General features: G+C 40.2%; 1 protein-coding gene across 1 annotated transcript; it reads left to right on the top strand.

The window, feature by feature from the left end:
* The first annotated feature begins 2,018 nt into the window (after positions 1-2,018).
* On the top strand, positions 2,019-10,297 carry LOC150057639 (heat shock transcription factor, X-linked member 3-like). Its single transcript, XM_090339764.1, has 2 exons — positions 2,019-2,120; positions 9,728-10,297. The coding sequence occupies exon 2, from the start codon at positions 9,775-9,777 to the stop codon at positions 10,183-10,185; it is 411 nt and encodes a 136-aa protein (XP_090195890.1). The 5' UTR covers positions 2,019-2,120; positions 9,728-9,774; the 3' UTR covers positions 10,186-10,297.
* The last annotated feature ends 3,552 nt before the right edge of the window (positions 10,298-13,849 follow it).

Raw genomic sequence — 13,849 nt, 5'->3', positions numbered from 1 at the left:
AAGCAGCTGGAATTACAGGTGTGAGCCATCTCATCGGTCAGGAATCTGTAACTGTGCCAAGGGGTCAAAGATTGAGGCTAGAATAAACACATTAGCTATTCTAATGGTTTGTGGCCCTGCAAAGGTCAACTCCACATATTAAAATCTCACTTGCACACTGAATTTTGTTTAGCTAGAATGTCTAAAACATATGTTTAGGAAGGCAATAACAAAAGCCATTTTGAAGAATGAGAAACTGCTTTAGTCTGAGCACTGTTTTTCTTCTTCTTTTTTTTCCCCCAAGATATAGCACATTTATTAAAAAAAAACCCTTTAACCATGGACATGGTATAGGAAATATAAACAAAACTACATAGACATAAAAACCTATGACTCTATAGACATAATGTTTTATTACATAGATTAATATGTACCTATGATATACAAACCCTTAGGCTAATTTTGATTATGTTCTAAAAAGTAAGTGATTGTATATAGAGATTCCCTTCTTGAATACTTCTTTGTTAAACATGTCATTTGAAATATGATATAAAAAATCAATGTCAGGACCGGGAGTTTGGCCTAGTGGTAGAGTGCTTGCCTAGCATGCACGAAGACCCGGGTTCAATTCCTCGGTACCCCACATACATAGCAAAAAGCCGGAAGTGGTGCTGAGGCTCAAGTGGTAGAGCTCTAGCCTTGAGAAAGTCCAAGGACAGTGCTCAAGCCCTGAGCTCAAGCCCAGGACTGGCAAAAAAAAAAAATCAATGTCAATAAATTCTTTAATAAAAATTGCAAAAAAACCCTTTAACAAAAAAAGCACACAGGCAGCTCCATAATTCATGGTGAGAAAAGAAGTACTTAGAATTTTAATGATGTACTTATTTTTTAAAATTTTGTTCCATATATTTTTATTGTAATTAATAGAAGGGTTACATGATATTTGCCAGATAGATGGTGCATTAATTCCCATACATTGATACCCTTTCACATGTCTTGGTCCCCATTTCCCTCCCCCGCACCCCTACCCCTCATCTTGCTTTCCCCCCTTCCCTATCCAATTTCAAATAACCAAATACAAATATATCCGATATATCAGGTAACAAAGTGAGATACTGTAACAATATGAGATAACCAAGGGACAGCAAAAGAGATGAGAGATAACATAGTACCTTAAGAACAACAATCATTCATTACATGGCTTATGTTTCTATATCCTAGAGATCCTTTCATTTAGCGTCATACTATATGGCCTTATGTATCAAGGTTTTGCTCTATTGCAAATCTCTGCTAGGAGAGCCCAAGGTTTCTACTGATTATGACAAATGAGGGAAACCATTGAGCCTAAGTTCCTTTGAGTCTGGCTTACTTCACTTAGTATGATCTTTTCTAAGTCTTTCCATTTCCTAACAAATTTAACCATGTACTTCTAAGGCCAGTGTTTGTCAATTAACGTGAGCACTGTTTTTCTAAACCTGTACTTTGTGGATCACTGATTAAGTATCACAAATACTAAAAATTCTCATGCAAACTACTTTTGTTAATTCCCTGAAAGCCCATGTAAATTTAACTTTCTCAAATTTCTCTTTGGTATTGTACATAATATCTGATTGTTTTCTTCATTTACTAACTAACAGTAGATTAAGTAGAAATCTTTGACATGTATTTCTTTTCTGCTTGTATGAAACTCATAGTTTCATCCTTTGAAAATGTCCTTTGATAGTTTTCACTAACATGAAACAGTTTTATTTTTTTAACCTGACAATGCATCGACAATGACTATTTAGCAAAGATTCCATTAAATGAATATGCCCTATTTTAAAGAATTTTCTGTTTTGTTTGTTAGAAAACAGGGAATGAATTTTGCAAACCAGCATCAATTCCTCTTTTAGAAAGCATGCAGAATGTAGAAAGCCCCAATGTGTGTAAGAAGCTGGTTACCTAAGTTCCTGGCATGGTGCTTGTTTGCTTTCAGCTCCACGCTGGTTTTTCAGGGTCATGGGACAGTGGACATAAAGGCCAGTGCTATTTTCATGGCTGTCTGTCGACAGAGGTGTCATGTGCTGCCCTGGTGAATCTGAAGATCATTTGGGGAGAAGCTGAGCCCTGGCCACATGAGGGGTACACATGAGATTTGGGAGGTGAGCACACTGGGATACTTTACTTGGCTCTGATGACCTGGTCATGATTCTAGTTTGGCAGCAGTTTCTGTCAGGAACATGGAACTGCTCTGTTTGCCTCACATTTACTTTGCTGGTAACTCCTACCCTTATCTCTACCCCCTCACTGCTCAACAGTCACTTCTAGCCCTTACTAAAATGTCTTTTATTTATTTTTTATAATTATCGTTAAGAAGATTTACAAAGCAGTTGTCATTTAACAAAGTAATTTATAAATACAATACAATTTGATTATTGCCTCCCCCGTCTTCTCTTCTTAGCCACTTTGGAAACTCTAGAAGTTGTGTTTAGCTCTTGTTAAGCTTCCTTTCCTCTCCAACTCCTTCTCTTACTCTCTCGCATTCTTGATCTTTACCATTGCCAAGTGAATGACGTTGGGGAAAAGCATCTATTCTGAGAATAGTGATAACCTATTCTTTTAAAAATCAAATACATAGATGTTTTATAGAGAGTACAAGACAAATGATAATGAAATAAAAACTTCAGGACAACAAAGCTCATTGGGACTGGTCTGGGAAGAAGGAGGGAGGGAGTAGGAGGAAGAAAGCTGGAGAGGTGACTCTAATTGAGATGCACAGTACATATAAATGATAAAATGAAAACCCTTTGGATGCTGATAAAATAAGTACGTAACAAATAGTAATTTTTTAATGAAATCAGTTTTTCAAAGTGGATCTTAGATACAGGACCCGAGCAACAAGGAGAAAGTCATCTCATTAAATACCCCATAAATCTATGTTTATCCATCATTGATGGTGGTGCAAGAAATATAGTAGTATTTTTCTTAGGCTGTTATGAAATTAAGTCATATGTGTATTATAATTGGCTTTCTTGCCATATCTCCATGGGTTTAATGCAAATTCTTGCCTGACTTTTGGAAGTAGAAATGAAGAATTTGGAAGATGACTACCTAAAACTGAAGATTATTGTGAAATATCTATAGATATTTCACTTTTCTACAAACTTGACCTTTCTAGGCCTGAATGATCTCATATTTAAGAGGGTTGTGTCCAGTCTTGACTGCAATTCTTTTTGTGTTATGACGTGTGTGCATCTTAGAATTTCAAAGCTTCCTTTCTAGAATTTAACCTTTGGCCTTAACTTCTTTAGCACTGCGAGCAAAACTAATTTGCCTAAGTTACATAGCAAGTACCAGGGTACGATGCCAAGTGAAAGAACACGAGGAGGGTGAAGAAACAGGAGGCAGACATTGCTGGAGTTGAAAGGAGAGAATTCAGGATCTCCAAAGCCAGTGTGCACAACAAAGAAAGGATGCGGCTAGGAAATGACTTCCAGAGGAAATGTGAGACCTTATTGTGCCCTCGCTGTGAGCAGCTCTCTCAGGAGACTGACTGTTGTCAGAAGAGCTTAGCCATCCTAGGGGTTCCCTCAATGGGATACTTGTCTGCGTCCTCTACTCCATGGTCCAGCTCACCCCCAGGAGCTGATGTCACCAGCATAAGCAACTCTACTTGCAGTCACTGAGAGCTTTCTTGCTCTCAGTTCCAAGCAACCGCGTTTGCTCATCCCTTCATCCCTCTCATTTCGTCTTCCACCTCGCCTTCTCTCATCTGCTCATTTCTTTCTTCTGTCTCTCCCTCCAGTTTCCTTTCTTCACCTCTTCTTTTCTTCCCATCCCCTGACACTTAAGAAACCATCCAGTTTGAAAGTCTGAGTGGGCAACAGTGAGGAATGGAAGATAAATGAGATCCAGGTGAGGCTTTCTTAGTTACTCCCCAGCTGGGAGAAGAGACAAAGCCACAAAGGAAACAATGTGGAAATCCAACTGTGAGACAACCTACTCTACTCAGCATTACTGCTGCTTTCTCTGACAAGTCCAATCCTAACATGTGCCAATTCTCTCCTTCCCTCAGTGCTTCCTGTAATAAGGAGAAACTAGTTAGTGCTAAAGATTATCCCTAAGCTGAGGATAAGGCTATAAGACATATTCTCAGAGCACTTACATTTTTACTCCTTGTATAGCCTCTCTGGCTATCTTCAAGTCTTAGATGAAAATTTTCAAGCCAGTTGGCTACTCTGAAATAAAAATAGAAGTAGAGGGCTGGGAGTTTGGCCTAGTGGTGGAGTGCTTGCCTAGCATGCACAAAGACCTGGGTTCTATTCCTCGGTACCACATACATAGAAAAAAGCCGGAAGTGGTGCTGAGGCTCAAGTGGTAGAGCTCTAGCCTTGAGAAAGTCCAAGGACAATGCTCAGGCCCTGAGCTCAAGCCCAGGACTGGCAAAAAAATATAATAATAATAATAATAATAATAATAATAATAATAATAGTAATAAGCAAGATCTCAAGGTCCTGAGTTCAAGCCCTACTACGGGGCACACCAAAATAAAACCAAATAACTAGAAAAATTCCCCAAGTGTCATACTTTAAGTCATTTTCCTCTGGGGTTGGGGCAGATGGGGGAGAATGATGGAACATTGATCAGGATGCATTAAACTTGGTACGGTATACCTCTATAGTCTAAAGAGGAAATTTAGAGAGAAGGATTTTTTAAAGCAATTTATTTTATTTTTTCAATTGCTTTATTGTAAAGGTTATGTACAGAAGGACAACAGTTAAATAAGTAAGGTAATGAGTACATTTCTCGTTGAACAGTGTTACTCCCTCCTTCATTTTCTCCTATTTGCCCTCCAGCTCCTGACTCTCCTCCACTACCACCAAGTAGTCAAGTTCATTTCCAAAACAGTGTCTAGTGAGTATCGCTGCTGTGTTGGTTCACCTTTTATCCCACCTTTTTGTCCCCAGATCAGATAAACTTATATATAAGATAAAGGAGTCTGCTCAACCTTGGAGGGCAAAATCTAGAAGGTTAGAGCTAAGGACATTCAGGAAACAGTTAAGGAAGCTATTGTTATTGTTTTTTAAAGCAGTTTTGCCAGACTATGACTCTTGAGGATTATGGAGAAACATCAGTCCTTCACTCAAATAATCTTAAATGTCACTGCTGAAGATTTACAATGTCGATTTATGTTATGTAACAAGATGTGCAAAAAGAAAGTCTTTTAATTTCATTACATCTGGTTTTTCTCAAACTTATTCACTTGACAATGAAATCTTTTTTAAAAAAGTATGTCACCTCTAAATAGTCTGTATAATTAGCCTTCCGTGTACTAATGGAAGATTGAGAGAAAAACTCAAGTTCAGCTATTTTCCTGTTCTTTAATTTTTATAGTGAGACACTTAAAACAAACCGTACTAATGAATATTCTCCCAAATGACCTTTCCATAAATATGCTTAAGTACAGCAAAAGCCACTGTATGGAAGGCAGTGAATGGGTAAAACTTGAGCAAAGAGACCAGAAATCACATCCATGATAGATACATTTCCATCTATGTTTAGAAACATTTTAAGACTATAATCATCTTAAAATATTCTTGTGTGTATTCTTATGAATTATGAACACTGCAAAGATGAATCCAGAGGAAATTGTCACAGGGAAAGAGTTATGTAAGAATAAATTTATATCCCATAATGTGGCCTTGGTGTTTCTAACCTTTTCACATATTCCTTGTTGCTTTGTGTTAACAGTACAGAGAATTTATTTACCTTTCACACATAGGATACTTCTTTGTATCTTTTTAATGTATCCATTGATGCATAATAGCAGCAGGCTATTGCTTACGGATATGTTACTATTATGTCCCTAAACAACAAACACTTATCCTAGTTTTGTGGAGATCTGGAATTGGGCATGTCTTAGCTGAGTCCTCTGGCTCAGGGCCTGTTAAGATTGCAGCTGTGATGCTTGATGGGATCTGTCACCTTGAGGCTCAACAGGAGAGGATCCTTTTCCAAGGTCACCCAAGTTGTTGGCAGGACTTGGTTCCTGTGACCAGTGGAATGAAACCTTCCATTGCTTACCAGTGAGAGATCTCACTCAAGTGCTTGATACATGGGTCTTTTTTCTGAGTCAGTTCAGATATGGTAGCTATTTTTCACCAGTGTGAGCAAGTGGGGTGGGGAGGGCAAGATGAAACCAGTGTTTCTGTAATCTCTTCACAACGTGACATCCCGTCAGTTAGCATTCTACTTGCTAGAATCAGGTGGCTAAGCCTATCCCCATATTCCAGGGGAGTGGTTTACTTACTCAAGGTTAATAGCAGGAAGTGAGGATGATTGGCACCCATCCCTGTCACACCCATTACCAACAGTGCCTGGGGTGGAAATGTTCCATCAAATGGCTCTGGTTCTCTGGGATATTTTGATAGTTGTCTGATTCTGAGGTCTAAAGTGTGTATTGATACTCAATTATAATATTGAGCAAGGAGATGAGGACAGTTGTACTAACTTAAATCCTATTCAAGAGAACACTGTTTACTTGGATAAGGGCTGGGAGCATGGTTCAAGAAGTAAAGTGCCTGTCTGGAAAGCACAGGCCTTGCATTCAAATCCTTGCACTGAAAAAGAAATGTCTCAATAGCCTTGGATAGGTAGGGGCAGAAGTCTGAGTAAGATGAACAGGGCAAACAGGAGAATAGAGTTCCCAGTTTATAGCTGTGGAACTGGTGGGGTCCTAAGATGAGCTGATTTTGTCTTGATGTGCTAATAACAGGAAGCCATAGATATTTAGATGGTACTCATTGCAATACTGAAAATTAAAGTATAGAACATCTTCAGCCATACACCTAAATGGAGGGAGAGAAGTGGACACATTTATTAAATAGTCTTAGTCAAGGTAGACCCTGCTACATCATTGTTTCAGTCCTTATTTCAGGAAGGATTCTGGGGAGACTGTTATTGCTGCTGTGGTTGGTCAGGATAAATAAACCTGGTTGTTCTCTGTCCTCAGGACATTCTATTCTTCATTAGAGATAGCTATGTTATCCATCAGCTCTGCCCTTCCTAGAGTCTCAAAGTGACTACAAAAAATCTGACTTGCAGCAGAGATACATACAAAATTCAGGAAGGAATGCCAAGCTTTTCTCCTGCCTTTATAAGCCCAAGTAAGCTGCAAAAAAGCAGTTCCTAAGCAGTTCTTACCCTATTTCACCATTGTAAGTGCCATGCTCTTCACAGCAACAATTAGAACGGGTAAGTTAAAAATTCTCAGCTAGGCTTGATGATTCAGGCTTGGAATCTAAGCACTTAAAAGGTTGAAGAAGGCTGAACCCAGGCCAACCTGGGTTCCATAGTAAGCTCCTGCCTTCAAAACAAAACAAAAATCTACAAAGTGGAGTAGTAAGTCTTTAGGAAACATCTTGTGTATGAGAACAAGACATTGAACAATTTTCTGCAGTCTACTGATTAACGATTCCTAGGATGAAAGACCAAGACAAGTTTAGCTGAAAAGTCTAGAAGTTTCTTCAAAGGTAATCCTAGTGGTCTTTGTTTAATCTTTTTGCATCTGAGTTTGTGGGATTATAGGCGAAATCAAGTTGTTCCATAAATGCTTGTCACTAGAAGCCTCAGGAAGCCAGGTGGTGTAGCGCACACCAGAAATCCCAAAGGAGGCTGAGACAGGAATGTAGAAAATGCAAAGCCATTTGCTTACATGGTATCCATTCCTGAGGTACACAGTGACATTTTCATTTCTTTTAAAAAAAATTTATTTTATTGTTGGGGTGATATGCATAGGAGTTACAATTATATTAATCAGGTAGCAGGGCTTGAACTCTGCCTGGGTGCTGTCCCTGAACTCTTCAGCTCAAGGCTACTGTCCTACTCTTGAGCCAAGCCCTATTTCCTGTTTTTCTAGAGGTTAATTGGTGATAAGAGTCTCAGGCCCTTTTGTGCCTGGGCTGGCTTTGAACCTTGATCCTCAGATCTCAGCCTTCTGAGTAGCTAGGATTATAGGCGTGAACCACCATGCCCTGCCTTCCCATGTTTTTCTCCCTCTTTTCCTCCCCACCTCCACTCATCTGATAGCGACACCTTCTCACAAAAAACAAAACAAAACAAACCTAGCATCCTAACTAAGGACCTACAAGTTTCTATCCATAGATGGTGAATGTGTAAGGACTAAAGAGCATTTAGAGTGAAAGGAATTTGGGGAGGATCCCCTTTGAAGAAATGGAGGAAAACAACAGTGAAGTTTGTATTTGCCTTTTAGGAACAAGAGCTAAAACCTGTGATATGGCAAAGGGTGCCATACAGTGGCATGTGGACCCAGAATCCTTTTCCCCAGAGTGGGATTTCTGATGCCCAGTTCTGTCTGCAGGCAAGTGTTCTCAAAGGACAAGACAATAGAGAAGTTGGATCACCAAAACCCACGTGTCTTCTCACCTGTGGGTGAAAGCTGTCACTCAGGTCTTTTGCCCTGTCTTACACAAACTGATTTTTAAATATATACTGGGGCATCTTACTTTTCAATTAAAAACAGGAATTCTCCCTAGGATAGAGTCAGGAAAAACTGGGCTTTAAAATGAGCCCAAGAATTCCAATCCCTTGCAATGGGGGGATGCAGTCAAGAATCCTGTGTATATCCTAAAAAATTAATAAGAGTGAGGGAAGGGGTGAGTAGGGGAAGAGTTGGTGAGAATGCTGAAAGGAGTGACATTGATGAAAATATCCTGTATTCATATACCTCTTTGCACAGCTACTTAAAGATAAACAATGTACTCATTGCCTTACTTATTTAATTGTAACCCCTCTGTACATCGCCACCTTTAGAATAATAAAATAAAGAAGATAAAAAACACTTTGTGGAAGTGGCACTGTGGCTCCAGGGGTAGGGCAGTAGCCTTGAGCTGAAGAGCTGAGGGATAGTGCTCAGGACCAGAGTTCAAGCCCCACAACTGGCAAAATATCCCCAAATTAAAAAACGAACAGCAACAATAATAAAATACTTTGTTTCACTGTTAACACAAACCCGTAGTCTATCTGGATTAAGTTCTATATGCATGTGAGGTTTTAATAAACTCCACATAGTATAACATTAAAAAAAAATCATCTCTGGGGCAGAAATGGAAACACATGACAATTTCTTCGGGAGTCACAGAATAGGAAATCCTCAAAGAGAAAGGAGACTGGGAGGCAAGCAGAGGTCACCTCAGATCTCAAAGCCCAGCTGAGCCTGTGACCACTCCACCCCACTCGTGTGGAAAATACACAAACCAAGTTCAGGCCAACTTCATTAGAGGTACAGATACCCAGCAGCCAATCAGACCCAAGAAATCTTAGCAATACCAGGGTGGCTTGGCTCTTGAGTAAAAAAAGTGGGCAGAAACAGGCCTGCTCTATCTTTAGGAGTGAGAGGGGTGGTAAAATCTTGGTTTCTCAACTGAAGCAGGATCAGATCCCACAACATGGTGTCTCAAGGTGTGTCTGTCAGCAGACAACAGCATCTTCATACCCCTTGAGAAAGGGGAGGGGGCATGCTCTGTCTGCTTCGCCCTCACTTCATCAGGGCTTCCCCTCACTTCTTGAGGGCCACCCTGTGGCACCATACCATACTCAGAGGAGTCACATGACATTCAGAGGGATCACGTGACATTCAGAGAGTGATGAGCTCAGCAGGCAGTTACCCCATGGCCAAGATTCTAGAACTCCTTGGCTAGTATTTACCGGCATCCACACGGACACTAAAGGTATTTTTGATTTGCTGCAGAGGTGCTGAACAGCCTGTGTACACAAGACTGGTGCTCCCGTCCTACCATGGACTGTCAGGGACCCACAAGGGACTGTGAAGCCAAGCCAGCCGCAGCTGTGGATAAAGAGCCAGCGGGTGAAGTCCCACTGAATCCTCCACCTGATCTAAAGGTGGATTCGGGGGAGTGGATGGATCAACAGGAAGACCAAGTAATGATCAGCCATCCAGCCTTCCAAGAGAATGGAAAACCAGAAGACCAAAGCCACAGTGCACCTGGGAAGGGTGTTAACAGTCACCCCAGAGTCGTCGTACTCAGAAACCTCGAGGTGACAGCGGAGAACGATGTGCTTCGATCTGTGAGCTGGAACGATGCAGATGATATCAGGACCATCAAGGAAACACTTTACAAGAGGGCGATCCTCCGGAAAGGCACGGAGAAGATTTCCTTTCCTCACTTTGATCACATCGGCAAGTGAATCCTCTAAGGCTGTGGATGGGGAAGCCGCGGAAAAATCAGCGTTTGCTGCAAATGAACCCATTTTTGATCTTAACAAAAGAGATCTGGTAAATAAACAGATTTTTCCAGTCTGTGTGGTATGGAAGCTTCATGTAGTTGGGTAGTCTATTTAAAAAGTTGCTAATTCTTTTCGTTTTTAGATTCTCATGGAATAAGAGAGTGTGTCAACACGATGGAAAGTGCGAAGAACGAAGCAGATCCTTATATAAAGCAAATTGGTGTGTGTGTGTGTGTGTGTGTGTGTGTGTGTGTGTGTGTAATTTGAACCCAAAGCCTTGTGCTTTCCCTTGGCTTTCTTGTTTGTTGCTGGTACTCCACCCTTTGAGCCATGCTTCAAGCCACTACTCTTTCATTTTATAGAGTGGCGTCTGCATATCCTCAGCAAAGGATTTTGTTTTTAAATGAGGTACTGTTGAAGGTGACCCCATGAAGCCTTGTCCTGGGGGAGATTTAAAAGTACACAGGCAGCTTAGGGAAAGATGGTGGCTGGGGATCTGTCCAACTGTCACTGGCTGTGGCAGGGGAGGGGGTGTGGAAGGATGGCAGGGCACTGCTGAAGGAGTGAGTGGGGGAGGGGACAAAGGCCTTATAAGGGAGACCAGTGAAGTCACCTGGCTCGGAGATGCCTTTCCTGAGAGAAGTGAGAAGCTTTGTCCTTTTCATTTCTAATAGTAAACATCTCTTTGGTTTTGTATCCTTGTTCTTTTGACTCTTACGTCTTGAGTTTTCATCTGATCAAAATTCACATGAGATGAGGCTCCAGTCAGGGTATTATACTGACCTGCCAGTTGTCAAGAGGTGAATAAATCTTTGCCTCTGTCTCTGTCTCCGCCTCTCTGTCTCTCTCTGTCTCTCTCCCTCCCACCCTTCCTCCCTCCCTCCCTCTCTACCCCCTTCCTCTCTGTGCCCTCCTTCCCACCCTCCCTCCATCCCCCTTCCCTTTCTTCATCCTGCCCAGCCTTCTAGTTTCTTAATTCTTTTTTTTTTTCAGTTTCTTAATTCTTTAAGGTTGATTGAGGAGACAGACTTGAATCCTAGAAATAACAGTCCACTGGCCCTCAGCAGCTGGCCAGGAAATGGAAGAGCCCGGCTCCTGAACAGGGAGTGTCACCACACATTAACAAATGTCTTGAGACAGGATATTGCTGTTGCTAGGAAGCTTCGGAGGGTCTCTACCCTGAAATACAGCTGTATTTCTAGGATGCCCATCTGAAAGTCAACCTGCCTACCTAGTGTGGGATATGACCATTATCTTTGGGTCACAAGAGACAGGCATTTCATCCACTGGACAGAGGAAGGAGGAGTGCCTGATTGATACAGGAAACAATCACCAGAAACCTTGCTACAAAATAATCACTTCCTCTCTTCAAAAACAAAATTCCTCTTTAATCAGAACAATAATCAAAACCCAAGGTTTGGATACAAAGCAGTTGCATAACATATCAGCTTCATGAACCCAGCAGCACTTTTCCCACAGGATGACAGCAATGAGGAAGGACATACAGCTGCTTCGTGGGCAATGTCTCTTTCATCCTGGATGTATCCGGCCATTATTGGTTATGCAGTCTCTAATATCATTCAATACTGGTTTCTAGTCCTGTGACTTATACTTCCTATGAGTTTGAATCTAGTGTGATTTTGATCAGGGATTGTAATTCAGGGTGAGGTGTAAGGGTTGACTGAAGACATCAGCAAGGTCGGCAGTCATCTGAACGCTTGAAGGGGTAGCGAGGATCAGGCTCCAAGATGGAGCACACATGGCTACTGCTGGCATGCCTGGGGTCCTTGCCACAAGGAGAGCTCGAGTGTCCTCGTGCTTTGTCCTCTTGCCTCCTCCAGAGTGAGTGATCCAAGACAAAGAAGCAGGGAGGAAGCCAAAGAACCTTTTATGATTTAATATGGAAAAGATACACACTGCCACTTCTGCCATATGTTGCTCATTAAGTTTGAGTCATTAGGACCAACCCACACATTAAAGGGAGGGGAGTGAAGCCTCATTTCTTAGAAGGCAGAGCATAAAATAATTGTCAGATATAACTTAAAAAACCATCCCAGCAGTCTATGCACAAATGTTTCTTAGGAAAATGAGCCATCTGAAGTTCTCATAGTCTATTGAAAAGTAGAATGACTATATAATGATAAAATGGTAATGTACTGTATATTTGTGTATATACATGTATATATATAATATTTACAAGATAGAAGAAAGGATTCGGGATATTTTCATGATGAAGAAATGGTGGTTGAGAAGGGTAAATGAATAAAGCAAAATTTAGGAAATCAATTTATTCAATCTAAACAACTTATTCAATATAACATATAAAGCAAAAATGCATGTACTTTTCTTCTTTTATTGACAAATTATTTACAGATATTAAAAAATAATGATAAGCCCAACAGTTTGAATATATGCAAATATCCATCAAATAACAAAATAGCAAATATTAGCTTCTAACTCCATGGAAATACTGAAGAAAGAATGCATGAAACCCAGGACATCTAATTTGTCAGTGTTTATAACAACTTGCTTTCAAGGGTAAAATGAATCAAAATAATTTACAATATAAGGTCTTCAAAGTTTAGATTTTAAAACCTTTTCTTCATTTTCAACATCATTCTGTTACATTGATTTTCAAGAGTACATGTAAGAATTACTACACATCAGCAGAGGGAGCATAAAACAAATTCTAACAGTTAAAAGAGTTAACATTAAATTGTAACTGGCTATTTTTTCAGAAGTTTTTAGCAGGGATACTGGCCTTTGTGCCCTTTATATTGACATCCGAGCTGGATCACAAAATTCAAATGAATAAGCAATGGTAAGAAATGTTGAAAATCTTTGATGTTCTCACCGTTTTCTTCTTCTGGAGTTACTCTCTGTTAGAACTGTGATGTGTGAGATGACCTTCAATGTAGTAAGCCTTCCCAGATGCAAAGAAAACTTTTCTTAATGCAAGTATTTTGAGGACATGTGTATCTCTGATAGGGGTATTCTATTCATACATAGATGTGCTTCTGTTTTCTATAATTGCTTAGTAGATGATCTTGCTTTTAGCACTGCAGTAATGTAAAGGGCTGGTCTTACTTCTGTGCAATAGTAGTTCCATTAGGAACTTAATGCTCTTCTCCCTCCTCTCCAGTTCTGCTTCTAGTTCAGATGATTAAGTCAGGGAGAGAAGGGGCTAATGTGCCCTCTGTGCCCAGATGAGAGATTTACATGCAGTCCTCAGTATTTGTTGAGTGAATCAAGTGACATTTATAGACAAAATTTATTGGCTAACATGAAGATAGACATAATAAAAAGATCCTGACCAAAGTTCAATTTCTTTAGGGCTGCAATAGAGTTACCTGCTATCAGGATCCAGAATAAACTTGCTTTTAAGACACAGAATCTATTTGCAGTCCATAAAGTATTCAAGGCCAAAAATGAAAACAACCCCCTTTCAGGGTAAAAAACAAACAATATTGTGAGACTTTGTGAAGATAAAATTTTCCCTTCTAATCAAACTTCTCAAAACACAAATCTGCTATGAATATGTAAATGTTTGTTAAATATACTTATGTTTTCTCAATTATGAGAGATAATATTGAAACACAATTTGCATTGTGTAAAACTTGTGTGA

The sequence above is a fragment of the Megascapheus bottae genome, chromosome 10 (genome assembly GCF_031878675.1).
Source record: "Megascapheus bottae isolate mThoBot1 chromosome 10, mThoBot2.hap1, whole genome shotgun sequence".
Lineage (NCBI taxonomy): Eukaryota > Metazoa > Chordata > Mammalia > Rodentia > Geomyidae > Megascapheus > Megascapheus bottae.
The sequence above is the reverse complement of the archived record's forward strand: the minus strand, read 5'-3'. Positions and strand labels throughout refer to the sequence as shown.